At 37.9% G+C, this 24,161-nt stretch overlaps 1 protein-coding gene across 10 annotated transcripts in view; it reads left to right on the plus strand.

Moving 5' to 3' along the window:
• SCMH1 (Scm polycomb group protein homolog 1) overlaps positions 1–24,161 on the plus strand; it is a 217,333-nt gene that overhangs the window by 20,259 nt on the left and 172,913 nt on the right. For all 10 annotated transcript variants that reach the window (XR_015555782.1, XM_087446160.1, XM_087446171.1 and 7 more), the window contains one exon: positions 20,337–20,417. Coding sequence is in view for 8 of the 10 variants with exons in the window: in XM_087446160.1 (XP_087302286.1) it covers positions 20,393–20,417 (25 nt within the window). In the remaining 2 variants the exon portion in view is untranslated. Of the gene's footprint in view, positions 1–20,336; positions 20,418–24,161 lie in introns of those variants that run through there.

Consider the following 24,161-nt stretch of genomic DNA (forward strand, 5'->3'; position numbering starts at 1 on the left):
GAGATATAATAATAACGCCTTACATTTTGTTTCAGCTATTCAGTATTTCTTTAGCACTCATCATGTGTAAGACATTGTGCTAGGTACAGAGGATAAAGAAATAAACATGAAGCATCCCCAGCCTCCAAGACTCATACTCTATTAGAAGATTCAGACAAACAAATGAGTAAATTGTAATAAAGTATGGTGCAATATATACTGTACTATAATATATACTGCAGTATAATACAGTATAATATAAATGTATACACAAATAGAATACAGTATAATATAAATGTATGTACTCCACGGAAGAGAGAATGTTTACGTATGACTGTATGAGGAAGGCTTCCCAGAAGAGGTAATATATGAATTGGGTTTTAAAAGACAAATGGAAGTTTGTGTGGTGGACTGAAGGGCTGAAGGAGAGGGCATTCCAGAAGGAAGATATCAGGGCCGGCCCTGTGGCTTGGTGGTTAAGTGCACGCGCTCCGATGCTGGCGGCCCGGGTTCGGATCCCGGGTGCGCACCGAGGCACCACTTCTCCGTTCATCCTGGGGCCGAGTCCCACATACAGCAACTGGAAGGATGTGCAGCTATGACATACAACTATCTACTGGGGCTTTGGGGGGAAAAAATAAATAAATAAAATCTTTAAAAAAAAAAAAAAAAAAGAAGGAAGATATCAGCATGTGCAATGTTTGGGACTATATAAGTAGTTGAGTCCTGCTGTGATGTGAAGGTTGAGAAGGTGATTAGGGGGTAGGCAAGGACTGGATCATCCAAAAGACTGTCTACCATCCTAAGGAGTTTAAATGTCTTCCTGTAGGTAAGGGGAGGCAGTGATGAACAGAGTCCAAAGGAACAGAGTCCAAAGATGATCTCTTAGATGTTATAGGAAAATTGCTTTGATGGCATTGTGGATGATGGACCTGGGACCTTTAAGATTACCTAAATGCTTTCAGGTTATTCAGTCCTCTGATTCTTACAACTGGCCTTTGAAAGTTGGCAAGGCAGGAATGAATCCCATTTGATATATGAACTAGTGAGAGTTAGAGATGACACTGGCCATCAGATGACAGATGACAATTAGTCAAGGTCGAATACAATCAGTACTTATTGCACAAGGACTAAACTAGGCCTTTTCCCAGTCTAGTTTTATTTTCACCACAACATATTGAAAAACACAATCCCTGCTCCAAATGAAATTAAAGATTTGTTGGGGGTGTTAAGGGATAATTTTCTTAAAAAAGGTAAAATTGCTTATTCACCATAGCCAAGATATGGAAACAACCCAAGTGTCCATCGACGGATGAATGGATAAAGAAAATGTGGTGTATATATACAATGGAATATTATTCAGCCTTAAAAATAGAAGGAAATCCTGCCATTTGTTACAACATGGATGAACCTGGAGGCATGATGCTAAGTGAAATAAGCCAGACAGAGAAAGATAAATACTGTGTGGTGCCACTTATATGTGGCCTCTTTAAAAAAAGTCAGACTCAGAAAGAAAGAGTAGAATGGTGGTTGCCAAGGGCTGGTGAGTGGAGGAAATGAGGAGAGGTTGGTAAAAGGTAGGGGAAAAAAGATAAAATCACGACTCATACAAATATAAAATGAACAAAAATTTTATTTAACTCATTATTTAATGTAGGAAAGAAAGAGTACAAAAATGATTCAAAAGAGGACTCAAAGTACCACATATTTTTAGAGTATTCTGAAATTAATTTGCAATTGGATGCAAAACTGCTCAATATTCGTAGAGCAGTGTCAATTGAATTCCATGGACGTAGTTTGCATTTCAGTGGGCTGGAATTATTTGCATTACTATCAGTTTACAACAAAGTTGTAAAATAGCCTAGTCAGAGACAGACCATGGGACATATCTCTGTAAGATCAGATAATCCTAGAAGGCTCTGGCATTCTTTGATAGAATATGGCGTTTCAAAACCTTCCACAATTTTTCCTTACAGAGTTTAGGACTAATTCTCAGAAAATTCAGATTAATTAAAGACATTATAAAATTTAGGGATAAATTACATGATTTGGACTAGATTTGCTGTGGGTCAGGATCTTCCCCAGTTTTCTCTACTACTCTTTCATTGTAAATAAGTGATTCTTCATCTCAGCAAAAATGTCCTTTAGAAAATGGCGGAGTCATACAATCCCATTGTGCAATCTTGGTTCCCATTCTCACTTTCTGTTTAGATTGCTTGGCCAGGACCCTTCTTAAGTATTTGAATTACCCCGTCCTAGAAATGAAAATTCTGCCCCCAAACCCAGCAGCCTAGTTGTTTGGAACCTAATGCCCATGTTAAAAAAAGTCTTCTGGGTGTCAGCTGTCTGGATTTTCCAAGCATTACCTCTGCAGAGGTCCTTGGCATAATACTGTCCTCCCCCTTAGCACTGTGGTGGGTTTTGGTAGTCTCTTTTGCTGTAACATAGTAGGTGTGTTCCTAATAAGCCTCATGTTATAAAGAATTAGTGTAACAATACTTGTTTCAAGGTTTTATTTTTTTCCTGTATGAAAATAAAGATGCTTATATAGCTCTAACTGTACGGCTATCAAATCTAAAAATTTTGAGGAAATCCAGTCTTCGTTTTTGTTTAACTTTTGCAAAAGAAAGAATCTTTCCCTGCCTGTCTCTACCAGCATCACTTGATCACATTTATTGCCATTGTCATGACAAAGCACTAAGTCACTCAAAGCAGTTGTTTTACACTTAGAATATCTTTCTTTTTCTCCTTCCTTTTTTTTCTTTCATTCCGTCATTCTTTCTTCTTCCCCCTTCCCTTCACTTTCCTTCCTTTCTTCCCTTCCCCTCCTCCCTCCCTTTCTCCTTCCCTCCTTTCCCTTTCTCTCTCTCCCCTTCATATTTCCAAATAAGGTATGTTAGGAAGACGCAAATAATGTTCCCTAAAACCAGATATAGGTATATCTCTTTGACTTAATACTGCCAGGTTATACATCTGTTCATATCATCTGTAGATGGGTCTACCACTCTTTAGGATTTGCCATTGCTTAGTGATGTCAGACTGCAGTCCTTTTGTTCCCTAGTCTTTTTTTGCTGTAAGCATTCAGCCATGCCCTATTCAATTTTTTTCTGTGTCTAGTAAAATATACATAACAAAATTTACTGCCGTAACCATTTTTAAGTATACAGTTATCTGGCATTAAGTACATTCACATTGTTGTGCAACCATCACCACCATCCATCTCCAGAACTTTTTCATCTTCCCCAACTGAAACTCTGTGCCCATTAAGCATTAACTCCCCATTCCTCCCTCCCCCCAGCAACCACCATTCTACTTTCTGTCTCCATGGATTTGACCTCTAGGAGCTTCATGTAAGAGAAATCAAACAATATTTGTCCTTTTGTAACTTGTTGAATATTGAAATATAGTATTAATGATGATGATAATAGTAATGATAGTAATGGTTACCATTTATTTTTATTTTTTATTTTTTGTGAGGAAGATCAGCCCTGAGCTAACATCTGCCAGTCCTCCTCTTTTTGCTGAGGAAGACTGGCCCTGGGCTAACATCTGTGCCCATCTTCCTCACTTTATATGGGACGCTGCCACCACCATGGCATAGCCTGACAAGCGGTGCATCGGTGCGCGCCCAGGATCCGAACCCGAACCACCAGCAGTGGAGCACGAGCTCTTAACCACTACACCACGGGGCCAGCCCCAGTGGTTACCATTTATTTAGTACTTTTTTAGGGAGGCGGGCACGTTGTTTACTTAATCTTTGCAATCTAGGCTAATAAATGACCTTATCCATCCTCATTTGATAGTTAAAGAAGATGAGCCTAAGGAGATTAAATAATTTATCTAAGGTCATAGGTATATGAAGCATCAGATGCAGAATTTGATCTGTGTTCCCTCTGACTAAGGCTCCTGCTATGTCCGTTACACCAAAAGTTGATGAAGTAGGCCTGACTCTAAACCACATCAAGATGGCATTGGAAGGAGAATGAATATGCTTCATGGTTTCCTTGGCCTCTAATATACCAGTTTACCTTGTTCAGATTTCCAAAGAATAGCACAAGTAAAGTTCCAGTAAGGAGATATGAACTTTATTTTTGTACTCCTTTGGATTATGAGCTCTTATCAAAGACGAGGACCATATCTTTTGTTCCTGTATTCCTGGCTTCTAACTAGGGCTGGCATTTGGAAGTCACAAAAACATATTAACTAAGCTGAACAAATTGTGTGCTCAGAATCTGCCCCTCCTTTCCTATCCAGGTCAGTTGGTCTCTGAGATAGAGACAGCTATAAATGTGGTTAGCGCTTTCAAGGAGCTTAGAGTCTAGTTGGAGATGACAGGTATGAAAAGATTACTGTCACCAAAATGGATTCCTTTTTGAATCTATTATTGCACTAAACATGTTGACTTCAAATGGCTCATGTTTTTTAAAAAATTATGTTCTATTCCGTCACGTATAGGTCTTAGTTCATATAAAGAACATTTTTGGGGAAATTAACTATCATTATTCCATGAGACAAGGAGTTGGAGGCAGTCCCTCCAAACATACATACATGTCTCCTGGTGAAATTCCACCAACTGCTCCTGCTCACAACCCAGTGGTGCTTGCCACTCTGGGGTTAGTGAGGAATGATTGAGTCAGGCAAAGAGTCTTCCAACTGGGGATTATGTCCTTGCCTTGCATGAGCAAATAAGCCTCAACACCTAGGAAATGCCCCACCTCTTTTCCCTGGTAGACATTCCCACCATGCTTTAGCTCAAAATCATTATTTCTCAAGAGAAATAATGAAAAGCCCGATTCTGCATATGAGAAAAAGTTTGTGTTGATTAATACATAATGTATGAAAAAATGGTATATGAAAGTCAAACAGCTGAAAGACCAACTAACTTACATCTTATGTAGCACATTTTCTATTTTCTATCACTGGTTATTGTTGGGTTTACTGGGCCACCATAGGAGTCAATCATGATATTCTATTTTTGTTTTTTTTGTGTGTGAGGAAGATTAGCCCTGAACTAATATCTGTTGCCAGTCCTCCTGTTTTCTCTGAGGAAGGTTGGCCCTGGGCTAACATCCGTGCCCATCTTCCTCTACTTTATATGGGACACCACCACAGCATGGCTTGACAAGCAGTGCATCGGTGCGCACCCAGGATCCGAACCTGCGAACCCCGGGCCGCTGAAGCGGAACGCGTGCACTTAACCACTACGCCACTGGGCTGGCCCCCATGATATTCTATTTTAACCTCAACTATTCTGACACCACCTGATGTATTGCAATTTAATTCTGACACTAACCACCCAGAGTTAGTGTCAGATTCCACAGGTTTAAGGGAACATGGTCCCCAAGAAGACTGCCCCCACTTCAAATACCACCTCAAGTGAGGTCCTCAGGCCACCTACACTTCTGACCAACTGGCTACAAGTCTGAGGGGTTCCTAGATCCCCTTCAGATTCAATAATTCACTAAAACAACTCACAGAACTCAAGAAAGTACCATACTTACAATTACAGGTTTATTATAAAGGATACAAATCAGGAACGGCCAAATGAAGAGAAACAGAAGATGAGGTCTGGGAGAGTCCTGAATACAGAGGTTCCGTATCCCTTCTCCATGGAGTCAGGGTACATCACCCTCCTGGCACATTGATGTGTTTACCAATTAGGAAGCTCCACTGAGCTTCAGGGTCCAGAGTTTTGATTGGGGTTTCATTATGCAGGCTCTGAAGCAGGTGGGCCCAGACCCCCAACCTGCTAATCACATGGTTGGTCTTTCTGGCAACCAGTCCCCATTCTGAGCCATCTCATTAGCATAAACTCACATATGATCCAAGGGGCTCAGGAATAACAAAGATACTCCCATCACTTGGAAAATTCGAAGGGTTTTAGAAGCTCTGTGCCAGGAACACATGGTACATAAGAGAAAGTTCAGTGTAGTGGGTAGGAGTAGTGTAATAGAAAGTTATTTATTTTCCTCATGAGGTTGTGGTAAAGATTAAATGCGATCATCAGTGTAAAGCACTTAACACAGTACCTGGTACATAGTAAGTCTTGAATATATACTAGCTAGTATTTGGGGGTCTTTTAGTTTCTTAGGGCTGCTGTTACAAATTTTACCACAAATTGGGTGGCTTAGAACAACAACAGTTTATTCTTTCACAGTCTAGAGAGTAAAACTCCAAAATCAAGGTGTCTGCTGGGCCTTGCTCCCTCTGAAACTTTGGCTAGAATCTTTTCTTGCCTCTCCCTAGCTTTTGGTGCTGGCTGTCAATCCTTGGCTTGCAGTTGCATCACTCTAGTCTCTGCCTCACATGGTGTTCTCCTTCTGTGTGTCTGTCTTCACATAGTGTTTTCCTTTTCTTATAAAGATAGCAGTCATATTGTATTTGGGCCCACCCTAATGACCTCACTTAACTTGATTTTATCTACAAAGACCCTATTTCCAAACAAGGTCATATTCGCAGGTTGAACACAATTCAACCCATAACAGTCCACCCTCTGGCCCCCCCAAAATTTACATCCTTCCCATGTGGAAAATACGTTCACCCCATCCCAACATCCCCCAAAATCTTAACCCATTCCAGCATCAACTCTAAGTCTAGAATCTCATCTAAATATAATCAACTCAAAAAGTCCCAAATCTCATCTTCTAAATCAGGTGTGGATGAGACTCTGGTATGGTCCATCCTGGCACAAAGTTCCTCTCCATCTGTGGACCTGTGAAACCTAGAAAACAAGTTATCTGCTTCCAAGATACAATGGTAGGACAGGCATAGGAAAGACATTTTCATTACAAAAGGGAGAAAATGGAAGAAATAAAAGGGTCACTAGTATAAAGCAAATTTACAACCCAGCAGGGCAAATTCTATTAGATTTCAAGGTCTGGGAATAATCCGCTGTGGCTCCATGTTCTGTCTTGTAGGGCAGCCCCGCCCTTTTAGCCTGAGAGGGTCCCATTGGCCCTCTGTGGCACTGCCCTTGATGTTCTTCTTCCTTCATTTTGTTGCATCTCTGTTCCTTTCAGTCCAGGCTGGCAGCACTTCTGCTTGTATAAAATTCTCAAAAACCTTGTCAGTCTCCCATGCAATTCATGGGAGTCCAAACCATCTGACAAGAGGGTCCTCCACAGATCTTTCCTGGATAACAATATCTCTTTTCCTAGCTTCTGAAATGGTTGATTGTATCCATGAGTTTGTTCAGCCAGACTCTTGGCCCTGTTTCCAGAGCATGCTGTCTGGATAGGCAAAGAATTTTTCATATCATCAAATGCTGGTTCCTTTTTGCTTAACAGTTCATTCCTCACTTTATCTCTTCTCCTATTTTACTGTAAGCACCAAGGAGAAACTAGGCCACATTTCAACACTTTGCTTAGAAATCTTCTCAGCTAAATATCCAAGTTCATCACTTACGAGTTCACCCAGTAACTGAACGCAATTTAGGCAGGTTTTCTGCCTCTTTCTAACAAGGATCGCCTTTCTTCCAGTCTCCAATAACATGTTCATCGTTTCCTTCTAAAGCCTCCCTAGAAGCACCTTTAATGTTCATATCTCTACCAACCATCTCTTCAAAGCAATCTAGGTTTCTTTCTATCAAGCCTCTCCCCATTATCCAATTCCCAAGCCACTTCCTTATTTTTAAGTATTTGCTAAAGCAGCACTTCACTCTCATCAGTAGCAAAATCTGGATTAGTTTCCTAGGGCTACCAGAAGCGAGAAGAGGCAAAGAAGGATCTTCCTCTGCAGGCTTGCGAGAGAGTATGACCCTGCCAACACCTTGATTTTGGATTTCTGGCCTCAAGAACTGTGAGAGAACAAATTTCTGTTATTACATCCAGTTTGTTGTACTTTGTTATGGCAGCACTAAGAAGCTGCCTGGAGGTACTGTAGCCATTAGTGAAAGACAGGGAGTATGTGATATCGCCCTATATCCACAGGGTTTCCTACTCTATGGTAGGAAATTTTATAATTTCCTATTACATTTATAGGAATAGGAAACATTTATAGTTTCTATTTCTCCTTATCTCTTTTAAACCATATTTGTGTCTAGTTGCACCATAAAGTTTACTTTTGTTATGTTAATAGCTTATGATGTGTCTTTATTTTATCTCAGGAGAGCAGGCTTAAATTATTGGCAGGGATGCCTTGGTACCAAAAAGCCTTCAAACTGTTGGAGGGGCAGGGGATTTAGTTTTACAGACCTTCCTTCTGCCAGAATGCCTAGTCCTGGTTCTTGGTTTCCACCTCACACATACTTTGTAACACCTGCCTCCATCAGGGTAAAGCAAGAAGAGCCCCAGTGGCACTTCGATTAGCCTCTAGATAGGCAGTTGACCCATAAATGATGAATTACATATTGAATCCTTTATCATCACTTCTAACGAACATTTGAATCTGTGTTTTTAAGTTTTGGGTTATTTTTCAAGAACACATTCTTTGCGTATCCTAATGAGGACCTATACTTTTTTGGATTCCACTTAGTGCCAGTCATAGTGTTTGCAGGTCTCTTAGAACATACTCGGTAAATATTGTTTTGCATTGAAGAACACTTATCCATGGCACTGCCAGTGGGAGACCAGCTCTAGTGATAAATTAGAGATGTTAGTTGCCAGGGCTGTCGTTTCAATTTGTCTTGCTTGCACTGAGCTCATTAATAAATTGCCACAGTGGTAATATGAAAGTAATGAACCTTCTGGAGGCCCAGCTGGGGCACAGGGTGCTAGCAGGGACTTTCAGGGCAACTGCTGTTGTTATATATAGTTTAGTTAAAGGGTTTCAGGCTTTTTTTCCCCTTTGAAACATTTATATTTTGCAAAATCCAAATCCTGTTATAACACTTGTGTACTTTCTGAGTGTATTTAAACTCAACTCAGCTAACATATATCTGATGCCTAACACTGTCAGGCAGTGTATTAGACCCTAGGGATGTAAAGATGAATAAGACATCCCTTAGGGCTTCACTGTCAAATAGGCAGAAGAGGTATGTAAACAAATAATTGTAATATAGTATTTAAATGCCGTAAGTATGAACCAGATATAAACATAGCATAGAAGAGGAAATGATTATCTAGGGAAAAGAGCTAAGAAGGCTGAAGAAAAGGAGATATGTTGATTTCTGAGTTAAATTTTGAAGGATGAGTTGTAAGTTGACAAGTTGAGTGTATAATGGGACAAGGGACTTCGTTGCAGATGAATTGGGGGACTGTAGATCATTTAGAATAATAGGGACAGAAGTAAAGAGAAGGAAAAGATGAGAAGATGGGGCTGGAGAAGTAGTCAGGGGCCAAATCTTAAAGGATTTAGATTTTGAAGGGCTATGGACGCAATGCCAAGGAGTTGAGTGAATTTCATTCTATAGGCTATGGATCCATTGAAAGATTTTAATTGATTGAATTTTTATTTTAGAAGGATTACTCTGGTTGCCATGCACATGGTAGAATGGAAGTAGAGAGACCAGTTAGAAGGCTATTGACTAGTTTTGTGCAAGCAAGTAACAACATAGTATACTGCAAAGAGCATGACCTAGATTGTTTCAAATCCCAGTTCAACCTCCTGATGACTCTCTAAACTAACTCTGAAATGTCCTCCTTAGTGAAATGGGAATAATAGTAATCTCTCACTGGATGTTATGGAAAATCATATGAAATAACATATATATATGGAATTGCTCCAAAGAACTGAGTATAACTGTTACCTGTTATATTTCAACTTCTGTTTTTGTTGAGTTTTAGGTAACTTATAACCAAGTTTAGGATTTTTAAGAAGCACTTTCATTTTCCTTCTGCTACTGTGTCTCAATAAAACAGAAAGAAATCAGAAAGTTTACAAACATTTTATATTCACATTAAGATACATATTTCAGGATTTTCAAACATTTAAAAAATAACATAACTGAAGCTTTTTCCTTTGGACATTCTGCCAGACGCTCAATTAGAGAATCAGGCATAGTGTCTTTTTTAAGTTGGTGGTGCAGTAGGCAAAGATTGGAGCCCTAGCTCAACAAATGAGCTTTTTAGCTGAGCAATAGCATCAGAATTTATTCTGCCTCTGTTTCTTCAAGTGTTATAAGAACAATGTGAATAGGTGTCCTAGCCACCTTGCATATCTGTTGCATTCTTTCCTTAGGTAAACATTCACTGAACTATTTATTCAAGGGACTGTTACAAAGAATGAAGAAATGAATCAGATCTGGATCCTAATTTCGAGGGAATTACAGTGCTTAAAAGAACTGTAAAAGATGTATACAAATAACTGCAATACAAATAAGATAATATGTGAGTCAGTTAACTTTGAAAATTATATAAAGGATTTTGAAACTGGAAGTCATTTCTGTTTTATATAATATGTTGTAAAAAATATTATGTTTTATAAAGTGTATTTCATATGTTCTTATTTTTTTAAATGCTTTTCCAAGTAAAGCTGAGATAGAGTTGCTTTCTTAGATGCCTGTGGAAAATAAATAGTAAAGATAGATTTAGATTTTAGATAGATTTTTAAACATATATGCATATTTTCACCTTAGGCTTGATCAGGCTTAATATTCATTGATATTCAAGTAACTTGGTTAAAGTACTCTCTGAGCCTCGGGGGTGTATTTCTGTGTGTGTGTGTGTGTGTGTGTGTGTGTGTGTGTGTGTATGTAATGGAGATAATATCACCTACCTTTCAGGTTGTTGTGATGAAATAGTCATTATGTATAAAAGTACTAAAAGACAGTTACTGTCCGTTCGTTCCTTCAGTCTCTTTGCTCTACTTTAACCATCTTTTCACTGTTGCCCAATGTTGAGCTTTGAGACAGCAGCTTCTTTGAGATATTTTAAAGTTTCGTTTTTTTTCACATATGAAAAATTTCAAACATACAACAAAATTGAAAGGGTTTTGCAATGAAAAACCTTATGTCCACCACCTAAATTTTACCATTACTTGTAAACATCACTTATCTATTTATCTATCCCTCTGCCCACCCAGCTGTATTGAAATTTCTGTGGTGATTTTTTAGGACTTTTCTGAAAGAGGTTTTTTTGACTAATTTGGAGGCCAGGAGTGCAAATACATTTCAAAGATTTGTAATTAAATTACAGTTTTCCTATTTACATCGCTTTGTCCCTGTGAAGAATTTTATTTACCAGCTTATTCATTATTTGGATCTCTTTGTATTATCTGTGCTCTCACTCTTATCATTTCTAACCTTAACTCATCCCATCACATTTTCCTGAGAAGGCCTTCAGTTAATCTTTTTTCAGTGTTACATTTAGAGTAGGTTCTTTATATAGTCCTTGTTGTCTCTTTCTCCTTTTAAAGTTTCTTTAAAAATTAGTAAAAATAATACTGTATATTTTGTACCTAGTGGCAAACACTGCACCTAGAAGCTTTGTTTGCATAGAGTAGGGTGCCAGCACAGGTCTTAAAATCTCAGATATCTCAGTACTTTCCATCAACTTCCATTTTTTGTTTCTGAGCTTAGGTTTTTTCCCAGGACGATAGGTCTATTTAAAATGCCCTAGGGGTAAATACAGTCCTTTACATTGTGTTTGGTTAGAGGCTCTCAGCATTGATTGATTTTCTCCATTATATAGCTCTATTTAGATTATATGTTACAGAAATTCTTCAAAGTTTCTGATTCTTTGATGGCACTCTTCACTCTTTTTCAGTGCTGCTTAGTAGCTATGCATTTTCTCATACTTTCTAAATCTTTTGTCATCTCAGTGCATGTCTTTTAAATGAGTTTTAATCAGATAGAATTTGCCTTTGTGTTATGTGAGTTTCCTTAATAAGCTGTGAGGACTGTATTCAGAAATGTCTTTGAGAAGCTAAATTATATTCGTGATTATGTCTCTCAACTCCTTCCATCCTCATTACCTTTATGTAATGATCCTGTCAGATTTGAGTGGCTTGCAGATACTAAAGGACCCAGCTTGTTTTGCTTCATTTTAAGAGATTTTCCTTAACTATTTCTCTCTCAGAAATCAACAATGAATATTAATTACAAAATATCCAAATATAATATTTTTTAAATTCCGAAAGTAGTCACTGTGTTCTGGTCATGTAATTTTGGAATTTTATGCCTTTTTTTTCTTAATGATAAACATTCATTTCATTCAAAAATACTTATTGAGGGCCTCCTTTGTACCGGGCCCTATTGCAAGTGCTGGGATGTAGTGCTGAGTAAATAACACACACAAGGCCCCAACGAAGGAGACAAATAAATACACAAGGAACACATTAAATGGTGCTAACTGCTGTGGAGAGTTAAGAGTGTTATTATAGAGAGCATCTGGGTGACTCCTTCAGATTGAGTGGTCAGGGAAGGGTTCTCTGAGGAGGTGACATTTAAGCCGAGACCTGAATGATAAGCAGCCAGCCATATAAATGTGGGGTGAAGCATTCCAGGTAGTATAAAGGCCCTAAGGTGGTAAGGGGCTTGGCCTGTATCAGGAGCAGAGAAGGCCAATGTGGCTGGAGCAAAGTGAGTGATGAGAGCTGTAGGACAGGAGGTGGTAGAGGTGTAGGAGTCAGAGCATGTAGGATTATGTGGGTCAGCATAAAGTACTTGGATTTAATTTTAGGTGCTATGGGGAGCCTTTGGAAGATTTTAAGCAGGGGAGTGACATGATTTAATTTACATTAACATATAATCAAGATAGGGCCATAATAATGGAGAAAATCAGCCAGTGCTGAGAGCCTCTAACCAAACATAGGCAAAAGGTTGCAGTTACTCCTAGGATTTACTAAGTAGCCCAGTTTTCCTGGGAAAATCCTAAGCCTCGGAGACAAGAAATGGGTCAAATTATGTTGCTTTGAATCCCATCTCCACCATTTACTAACTGTGTAACTTCAGGCAAATTATAGGACATCTCTCTGCACTGGTTTCCTCATCAATAAAATGAGGATAATAATAGTACCTACCTTGTGAGAATTCAACAACTTAATACAAGTAAAGTGCTTAGAACAGTGCTTGGCACATAGTAAATACTTAATATTTAATTTTATTATTTATTTCCTCTAGGTGTGGGTTGTCTCACATGATAGCCATGTGGTTAGTGTGACTGAAGTACTGAACTGTAAATTTTATTTAATTTTAACTAAATTTAAATTTAAAAACTGAACCTTGATACAGTTATTGGAAAAATTTTAAGTACGTTTTGACTTGGGTCAAAACTTGGGTATATTCATAACTTGGGTATATGAATCTTCTTTTTCAACTATAAATTTTATGAAATTTAAATAGAGAACAAATATTTCTGATGAAAATTTAGCAGCTGAATTGAGATAAGTTATAATTGTAAATACACTAGAGTTTGAAGACGATATAAAAAAGAATGTTAAGTATTTTCATTGATTTTTATAATGATTACAGGCTGAAATGATAATATTTCAATATATTGGGTTAAATAAAATGCATTATTAAAAGTATTTTCATATTAAAATTGTTTCTTTTTTTAAATTTTTTAAAATGTGACTACTAGAAAACTTAAAATGACGTAAGTGGCTTGAATATTTCTGTTGGACACCAGTGCTATAGACCCTGGGTCAGGAGGAAGGGCAGTGGAAGAAGCACATGGACTCAGGGAGGTGCTTTTTCTAATTACACAAATATCCCTGGAGATTCTAAAACACCTTCACCCAGTGGAACCTCCCTCCCCATCAAACTATCCTACCTCCTAGCCTCTTGCTGAAAATCAGTGCCTTTAATGAGCCTGCCCTCATTGATAGGAGTGTTTTGTATTCTTCAGGTGAGTCACTGTGGGAGACAAGTTATGAATCACCGCTCTATGTTAAAGAGTATTGCACAGATTAGACACCTATCAATGATTTTGATTAAATAAATTTAAATTGTTCTCTGATGTAAAGTTTACCAGTAATCCTGGTCCAGTGAACCCCAGAGACTTAAAATGGGGAAGAATTAAAGTAGATTTTAATTAAGGGGTGAATTGAGGGGGCAACAGCTGAGAAAGTTGAGAGTCATCTTGTGTCCTAAAAGCTGAATTTCTGAGATTAAAAAAAAAAAACTCAAAAAGCTAAGCAACCATAAACTTTTGTCTCTGAAGTGAAACTGGACATACTTTTTTTTTTTTTCCTCATGCTTCTTGGTTCTTGCTGGTTCTGTGGTTATATACAAAGGTTTTCTGACTTATTTGAAAAGGCATTATTTTCAGGAGTTAGCAAGAAGATTCCTAATAAATACTGAGTGACAGTTAGTAAGTGGTGCTACTCTTCTGCCTTAGCTGTTTGGAATGCTTATTATATATTCTTCTGTATCATCCCCAAATACTTTTTTTTAAAATCTGTGATATGCCTTGGCTTAATACCACATCTTAAAGATTACTCCACACCCTCTCAGTCAAGTCAGTTTTCTAGAGAAGAGAGCCCTTTCCTGAGATTGCTATACTGTTTCAGATTCACATAAGACACGTTTCACTACAAACAGCCCGGTTTGTAGTCTCTGGCCTTACTGTTATGATGAAAAAAGAGGTAGTCTCAAAGTTTCCCAACCAGAATTGAGGATCAGGACAGTTGCCTGAGTAGCTTGCAGGAAGACAACTGATATTACTTGATAAATTTCCCTTATTTCAGTAGCAATAGGATTTTCTATGAAGCCATAAAATCAGACACTTGTAGAAGTGGAGGATGAGGAAACAGGCATGTAGCTAGTTTGTAGTAAATATGGGACCTGCCTGGGAAGGCGCTATAGAGTTCTAACCTCTTGGTTTTAAGGTGAAGAATTTGAAGCCCTGAGGAAGTGACTACTCAGTGACATAGAATGAATCAGGCCAAGTTTAAGTCTAAGTTGCATCTCAGTTTCTTGGTACAGAGAAACCATAGTTGCCCCAAGTTTATAATTCTGTAAGATTCATTCAAGACCCTGGATTGCCAAGAAGTCATCATAACTCACTTTTTTTAGGCTAAGGACCTAAGACTTTGGGGGGATTTATAGAATGATTTATAGATGCCGTTCTGTTAATGAGCCCAAATTACTTTCTGTACCTGTCTCCCTGGCCTAAGCAGGTAAGGATTTAATCTATTCTCAGGGCTCTATGTCTAAGGAGGTAGTTTTACATACAGAACTCTATCCTATTAGACTCTAATAGAATAAAGTTGATCTTGAGATCTCTGGTACCTTGTAACATAGACATCTTTCAAAGGTCTGCTTGGGCAGTGTGAACAGATAAAAAATGGTAAACGGGTTAATAGTCTCTTATTGGTCCCCAAAGCCACATGAGTCTGACCTCAGATTTTAATTTTGTCACCATGAAGAGCTTTTATTAAGTGGTTCCTGTCTGCAGATGGTGACATGCATTCAAATCTTCACTCTAGGAAACCTTGGGGAAATAAGTCACTCTTAGAAGCGTAATGTTCTGGATAGCTACAGGTTTGTTCCATTACACATTAAAACTTTATTTTAAAAAGTCATTTTAGTTGGAAATTATTCTAAAATGGATTGCACCCTTCTTCCTTTTTAATTCAGTTTGTTGACCCTAATATAACCTTTTCTTAATGACTCAGAACCTTGTGGGGTATGTGTGAATGTGTACGTGTGTGTAAAGGACACAAAGTTCCTTGGGCTTTTGGTAGTCTATTCCTAACTCTATTTTCCCCACAAGCCCGTTTTTAATACATAATTTTTACAGAATGTCAGGTTTTCAGGAATGCATATTGTAAAAAAGCCTGGATTTAAGTCTTTGGGTCACAACCAAAAAAGGTTTGAAAGCCACTGCTCTTGGTAGCTCCTTTCTTGTGCTAATAATAATTTCTTACATTTGCATAGTACTGGACTGTTTGCCAAGCCTCTATACTGTGTATGGCCTGTGATAAGTAAACGAGGGAAGGGATGGACTTCTTGTTGTTTTTAAACTATGGTAAGCTATCGTAATGGAACCAAAAAGAGCATGGACCTTGAAATTAGACAAACTTTAATTTTAGCCTTTCCATTTAGTAGCTGTGTGACTTTCAATGCCTTAATTAACCTTATTTAAATTCAGAACCATAGATTTTTTTTTAACCTAAATGGGAAATGCCAGAATTGTTAGGTGCTTTAAATCGAGTAATGAAGATAAAAGTGTCTAGTAGGGGCACCATGGGTGAATCTCACAAACAAAATGTTGAGTGGAAGGAAGTGGACATAAAAGAGTGCATTCAATATAATTTTATTTATATAAAGTTCAAAACAGGCAAAACTAATCTATGATGATAGAAGTCAAGACAGTGTTTGGCCGGCCCCATGGCTTAGCGGTTAAGAGCGCGCTCAGCTGCTGGCGGCCCGGATTCGGATCCCGGGCGCGCACTGATGCACCGCTTCTCCGGCCATGCTGAGGCCGCGTCCCACATACAGCAGCTAGAAGGATGTGCAGCTATGACTTACAACTATCTACTGGGGCTTTGAGGGAAAAAATAAATAAAATTAAAAAAAAAAAAGACTGTTTACTCTTGGGTGGAGTAATGACTGGGAGAGGACATAAAGGAGTACTTTGGATGCTAGTAATGATCTCTTTCTTGGTTTGGAGACACACTGTAAAAGCTCATTGAGCTTCATACTTAGGATTTGTGTGCTTTCCAGTATGTATATTAAACTTTAGCAAAAAAGTTGTTTTTAAAGTGGTTAGCACAGAACCTAACACATAGTTGGTTCCCTTCTCCTATGATGGTTCCGTAAGTTAACAATGTGAAAGTCTATTTAACAAAATGATCCTAGCCTCTTTTCCTTGTAACCTTTCAGTTTCTTTGTCCTTTGGTTCTCTGTCTCTTAATTCCAGTTTTATACCAAGGCTTGTTCAAAAAATATATACTGATGGTAATCCTAATTGGTGTAGTTGAAGGAGTTTAGATCAGACAAGGTGAAATTGAATGTCTGACCACTGTGATCTAGGAGTAAATCAGGTATATGAATTTTTTTGTGTGTGTGTGAGGAAGATCAGCCCTGAGCTAACATCCCTGCCAGTTCTCCTCTTTTTTGCTGAGGAAGACCGGCTCTGAGCTAACATCTGTTGCCAATCCTCCTCCTTTTTTTTCCCCAAAGCCCCAGTAGACAGTTGCATGTCATAGTTGCACATCCTTCTAGTTGCTGTATGTGGGATGCGGCCTCAGCATGGCCGGAGAAGCGGTGCGTTGGTGCACACCCAGGATCCAAACCCGGGCCGCCAGTAACGGAGCGTGTGCACTTAACCGCTAAGCCACGGGGCCGGCCCCGGGTATATGAATTTTGATTTGATGCTGTTCTGTGATTATTACATGATTTGATGTTTTGTTTTTTAAGTGGAGATTAAATGGAGATTTTTCTTATTTGTGTAATATATTTTTTCTAATATCAGATCAACTTCATTATTGAATTTTTTTCATGGTGGGATATTGGATTATTCTGTTATTTCTGGCACTTTTAATATAAGCCAGTTCTAGTGTAGCAGGCTTTCAAATGGTCACTGTCACATCCTGTAACACCTTATATATTTTGCTTGAGTTCTTATCACTGAAAAAGAATCATACTTACTGTTTTTACCTTATTGTTTTTGTACAAGTATAGAAATAGAACTTGTTTATTTGGAAATTTGTGCCAGATCCTGTTATGAGAAAAACTTAGAATTGTTGAAAATTCAATTTAAAAATTGAGAAAGTTATTTTTTTTCTTCTAGGCAATGTGTGGGATGTAAAATAAGCCTATGACAGTCTCTGCCCTCAGGACAGGTGGAATCCTATAGGGAGAGGTTTGTGAGATGGGCAGAAAATGAATTTGTCTACATTTGCTTTTGGTCTTTTGGATGTTGGCCTTTGAGACAAGGTTTCTGATGGAGATAGTAGCAAGGTCCTGTCAACCACAGAGAGCTGTGGTGATGATCGCATGGATGCTGATGGAGCCAAGAGACAGAGAACTGGCTGACTTCATTAGTAATCCGTAATATGACACAAAGTTAGGGAGGTGGGGAAGTACCCCATATCTATCAGACACTTATGTATATTAATTCATTAAAATAGATAACGCTACTCAACCCTCAGAGACCCTTTGGAGTAGACACTATTATTTCCACTTTAAAGATGGAGAAATTGAGGCCCAGAGACATTTAGTAACTTGTCCAAGTTTACATAGCCAGTAGCAGAGTTGATACTCAAATCCAAAGCTCATCTGTACCACATGCTATGTATAGATGGTAATGTTATGCAAAGAAAGGATATGTTTATCAGAAGATAGATAGCTTGGAAACATGCTAAATGAGAGATCATAAAGAAAATTGATAGCAGGTTACATGTAGGATTACCCAGGAAAGGGAATGCTATGACTCAAGACTTAATTTCTTGAAAGAACCTGTGAGGCTTTGTTTGTTCCTGTTGTGAGATGGTTGAATGGGACTGTCAAACCCTGATGCAGATCTGCCTGTTACCTGTTTCTTTTTCTTGTGGTAAAATATACATAACATAAAATTTAACAGATGAACCATTTTAGGGCATTACGTACATTTACAATGTTGTGTAGCCTTCACCACTATCTGTCTCCAGAACTTTTTCATCATTCCAAACAGAAACTCCGTACCTGAATAATTCTTTGTTCCCCTCCTCTGCCCAATCCTTGGTAATCTCTGTTCTACTTTCCATCACTATGAATTTGCCTATTCTAGTTACCAAGTGTAAGTAGAATCATACAATATTTGTCCTTTTGTGTTTTGCTTATTTCACTGAGCATAATGTTTTCAAGATTCATCCATGTTGTAGCAAGTATCAGAATTTTATTCCTTTTTATGGCTGAATAATATTCCATTGTATGTATATACCACATTCGTTTATCCGTTCATTTATTGATGGGCACTTGGGATTATTTCTCCCCTTTGGCTATTGTAAATAATACTGCTATGAATGTTAATGTATGAGTATCTGTTTCAGTCCCTGCTTTCAGTTCTTTTGGGTGTATACCTAGGAGTGGAGTTCTGGATCCTATGGTAATTCTATGTTTTGGTTTTTGAGATTTTCCACAGCACCTGCACCGTTTGTCATTCCCACCAGCAATTCACAAGGGTTCTAATTTCTCCATATCCTCATCAACACTTATTTTTTGTTTTTGTTTTTTTTTCAAAATAGCCATCCTAATGGGTGTGAAGTGGTATCTCATTGTGAGTTTGATTTGCATTTCCTTAATGGTTAATGATGTTGGATATCTTTTCATGAGCTTCTGGGCCCTCTGTATAGATAAATCAAGAAATATCTATTCAAGTCCCTTGCCCATTTTTGAATTGGGTTGTTTGAGGGTTTTTTGTTGTTGAATTGTAGGAGTTCTTTGTATATTCTAGATATTAGTCCCTTATCAGATATATGATTTGCCAATATTTTCTACCATTCTGTAGGTCATCTTTTCTCTCTTGTGATAGTGTCCTTTGATGCACAAATGTTTTTCATTTTGATGAAATCCAATTTATCCGTTTTTTCTTCTGTTTTTTAGATGACATATCTAAGAATCATTGCCAAATCCAGTCATTAAGATTTTCCCTTGTGTTTTCTTCTAAGAGTTTTTTAATTTTGGCTCTTATGTTTAGGTCTTTGATGCATTTTGAGTTAATTTTTTGTATGCAGTGTAAGGTAAAGGTTCAACTTCATTCTTTTGAATGTGGGTATTCAGTTTTCTGAGCATCATTTGTTGAAAAGAGTATCCTTTTCCCATTGGTCTTGGCACCTTTGTCGAAAATCATTTGGCCAAATATGTTAGGGTTTATTTCTGGGCCCTCTATTCTATTTCATTCTGTCCTTATGCCAGTACCACACTGTTTTGATTATTGTAGCTTTGTGGTAAGTTTTGAAATCAGAAAGTGTGAATTCTTGTTCTTCATTTTCAAGATTGTTTAAGCTATTTGGGGTCCTTTGAAATTCTGTGTAAATCTTAGAATGGCTTTTTCTATTTCTGCAAAAAATGTCATTGGGATTTTAATAGGGATTGAATTGAGTCTGTAGGTCGCTTTAGGTAGTATTATCATCTTAACAGTATTAGTCTTCCAATTCATGAACACAGGATGTCTTTCCATTTATTTCTGTCTTTAATTTCTTTCAGCAATGTTTTGTTGTTTTCAGTGTACAATATTTTAGTTCATGTGGCTATTATATTTCTCAATTAACGTCTCAATTAAATTAACGTTCTAGTTTATCCATCGTTGTTTAATGACCTCTAGATCTGCCCTCAAAAGTCTATTCTATTTTTAACAGAATTAGAGTTCTGAACCTACAGAGCTGAGGGAAGGATCCTGGAAATTGGAAACATAACCAAATTGCTGCCCTTGGGAAGTCCTGTCTGGGTGTTCAGACTGCTGGTTTCCTCTGATAAAAACCTAATTTCACTGCACGTCGTCTTTGATCTACAGTGGTTCATGTTTCTAATTTTTTCTATCTTTTGCTTCTAGATTTCTCCATCTTGCTAAGGAGGAACAATTCCCTTTTTGGCATAACTGATGGTACCATGCAAAAATCAGATCCTCGAAAAGGTCAGAACTTGTATTTATACATAATAGAAATAGAGAGTTATCCTCTGTAAGGCTGTGTATGAATGTATGTGTCACAAAAAGTGATTAGAGTGAATAAAAGAATTTCGCCCTTTCTTGCCAACTTAGCCTGCAATTTTAACAAATCCTGCATGTCATTAATGCAGCTCTTTATAGTTTGCAAAATACTCTTCACATAATTATCTCATATAGTCTTTACAGTTATCATATTAAGTAGATACTGTTACTATTCCTGTTTTATGGAAACAATGAGAGGTTAAGAGACTTATTCAAAATCTTGTTACTGTGAACTGCAAGATTTAGTCCTAGATCCTTTGCCTCTAATTCTTACCCTTCTCACTACATAGTTCATAATCAGTATTAGAATTTAGTAGACATTTAAGTATGGAAGCTGTATGAACATTGAAACTAATGTATGTAAAAGAAGTTAAAACCCCTTTATGGATGTAAAATATCATTAATAAATCAGATCTTGACATTGAATGTCTAACAGTCTTCAGGATGACACCAAATGCCTCAATGTGTAATGTACCATTGTCTTAGTGTGGCAAATGAGGCCCTTCCCAAGTTGCTGCTTTTCTGTTCTCATCTCACTCAGTTCCTGTCATTCGTCTCTAGCTTACCCTACCCCTTTCCGTCTATAATAAACTGCTGGCTGTTATCCAAACACACTGTCCATTTCCATGCCTTAGTACCTTTGTACTCTATTCCCTTTGCCTAAAATACCTATTCATCTTTCTTCTGACAATCCTAGCTCAACTTCATCTCCTCTGTGAAGCTTTCCTCAACTCCTCCAGCAAAGTTTATCATTCCTTTCTGTTTTCCCAAAACACTTTGTATAGCAAATCTCTATTAGAGCAAAAATCGCATTATATTGTGATTGTGTATTTGAATTGCTATCTATCCTACTAATCTGTGAGTTCTTTGTGAGCATAGGCTGGGACTTATTTGTCTTTGTGTCCTTAACATCCCACGTTTCTCCTAGGCTTAGATACGTTTTGTTTAAAGAATAAAAGAACAGCTTTAGATACAGCTTTCCTTAAAGAATCTGTATCTAAATGGGAGACTGACCACATAAAAATACTTAGAAGCTTACAAATATATGTAAATAAATATAGTACATGCTTGAAGTAGAATTGTGGGATGATCACAGCCAGGCAGAGTTATTTGGGAAAGGATTCCTCTAGATCAGGCATTGGCAGACTATGGCCCATAGGCCAAATCCTGTCTGCTGCCTGTTTTTGTAAAGATTTATTGGAACATAGCCATGTTTGTTGCTAATGTGTTATCTTTGACTGCTTTCATGCTACAATGGCAGAATTGAGTAGTTGCAACAGAAACCATATGTCCCATAAAACTGAAAATATTTACTATTTGGCCCTTTACAGAAAAAAAATCCCTGCTCTGGGAGATGACTTTTGAATGGAAGTATGAAAAGAAAAGGAATGTAAATTGGTAAAGCATGAGTATGCATTATAATGCAGTGAAAACAGGCCATAGTAATAGGTATGCTAAGTGAGAAAGTTTCATCCAGTGTGTCAGAGAACTATGTTGAAGAGATGAAATATCGAGAATGCTTTGGATTGGGAAAGAGGGAACATAGAAATCTAATGGATAGAAACTGTTAAGTAAACACTCTGGGACTCTGATAAGATAGTTTCCTAGGTAGTAGCAGGGCATGATGATGATGATGAAGGACAAGGAGAAGGAAGAAACAATTTGATTGAATGTCTACTATGTGCTGGGTCCTGTTCTAAGTGCTTTATATGGATCCTGTGTAATCCTCCCAGTGACTTTATGAGGTCATTGCTGTAATTGTCTTTATTTTACAGATGAGAAAACCAAAGCATAGGGGGTCAAGTTACTTGGCCAAGGTTATACAACTAGTAAGTGATAGAATCAAATCTGAACCCAGGCAATCTGACTGCAAAGTTCTTCATAATAGAGGAGGTAAATCTGGGGATATTTGGTAAAAATACCCTTACGCTTGGAGTAAGGTAATTAGTCTGAGTAATTAGGAAGTGCTATCCCATCATGATAAAGAGAAAATAAGCAGACCATAGAAGAGTAGTGTTGGAAGGCAGAATGTCCAATTAGAATAGTATACTATGGATTAGGCAGGATGGGAGGGAAAAGGAGGCAGACACATTATACAGTGAGACATGTTATTCAGTTAGTCTTTGAATTTAACCTTGATGAGACCAGAAAGCAGTTAACTTTCTTTGCACACATGAAAACTGTCTTAAAATGCCTAAAGAGCTGGTATACTCAGTTGAGATAGAGATTAGCAATGATTTTCAAGGTGGTGGGTGGCATTCAACTCCACCACAAAGTAGATTACAGTCAATTCAACTCCACCTCTGCGCCCAAGTATATTACAGTCAATGGAGGTGTCAAATCACAACACACACCATTCCCTCTGATTCTGTTTTGTTCCCCTATGGGGACTTCTTCCCATCCAACTCCCTATCACTGCTGTGGCAAACATTTACCCCCTTGGACCACTTTTTTCTAAATGTATGTATTAAAGTAAAATATATGCACTGTGAAAAATTTGCCAACAGAAGTATACCAAATGAAAAGGGAAAGTTTCCCTCCCATCACCATCTTGCTCTCTCAAGAGAACCTCTGTTAAAAGTTTGGTTATATATGAAACTACTGTTACTGATGGAAGTGTGCTGGGATTCCCTCATGGTTACTGAGATAGAAAAGATATTGAGAATCACTTCCCTAAGGCCAAGACCCACTGCCAAGAATGGAAGGAACTTCCTAGGGAGATGTGGCCCTGCATCACTGGAAGTATAAGCAAAAACTTGGTAGGGATGTTAGACAGAAGATTCAAGCATTGGCCAGGGTTGGTGGAATTGAAGTTAGCGGGAGGAGGAGGCATTGAACTAAATGACTTTTAACATTCCTTCCAAACCTGTAATTCTGTGTTATACCAACAGACTGATTACCACGCACAAAGGAAAAGACTCCGGTGTGACTTTGACATGGTTGACTTGAGTGGAGGACCAAGTGGTATAAGAGAAAATCCAATATATAAAATATGAACTTACGGAACAAGTTACTTTGCAGCAGATGTTGAACTTATTTTTATAAAGATTTCTTTTGACTAATTAGGTATCTTTGTTGGCTCAAAATATACTTCACTTTTTATAAAAAATTTCATTTACACTTAACCTTTCAAGACTATATTACTGTGTAAAATAAAGGCGGCACACATTGTTCATTATTTCAAAGAAGGAAGATATTTCAGAGTATCTGCCAGGTTAAGTTGTAGTGGATATGGAGGAAATAATTGGGGTGGGCCCTTGCTGCTATGCCCCATAGACTCACACTATGATAGAACTTACAGATCATGAATGAAGTTCAACTCCTTCATTTTACAAATGAGGAAAGTTAAAAACCAAAGATGCTATGTTACTGGCTCAGAGTCTCACAGTAGCCTAGCTGTAACTGGACTCTCAAAAATTAGAGATAAGGTATGTAAAGTGCCTACCACAGAGCCAGTCAGTAAAAAGAAAGATGAAGAAGTAGAAGGGAAAGATGATGATGATGACAACGACGTTATTTCTTCTGCCCCTGTATCACACTTCTGTAAGCCTTCAGAGAGAGAGTTGGTAGTATAGATGTGTACACTGTTCATGCTGCAAACCTGAAGTTGTGCAGTGTTATATTGACCAAACCAGGAGTTCCATACCCCCATAAAGTTATAGGATCTCA

Source organism: Ceratotherium simum, chromosome 22 (genome assembly GCF_057802395.1).
Source record: "Ceratotherium simum simum isolate JZ-2026a chromosome 22, ASM5780239v1, whole genome shotgun sequence".
NCBI lineage: Eukaryota > Metazoa > Chordata > Mammalia > Perissodactyla > Rhinocerotidae > Ceratotherium > Ceratotherium simum.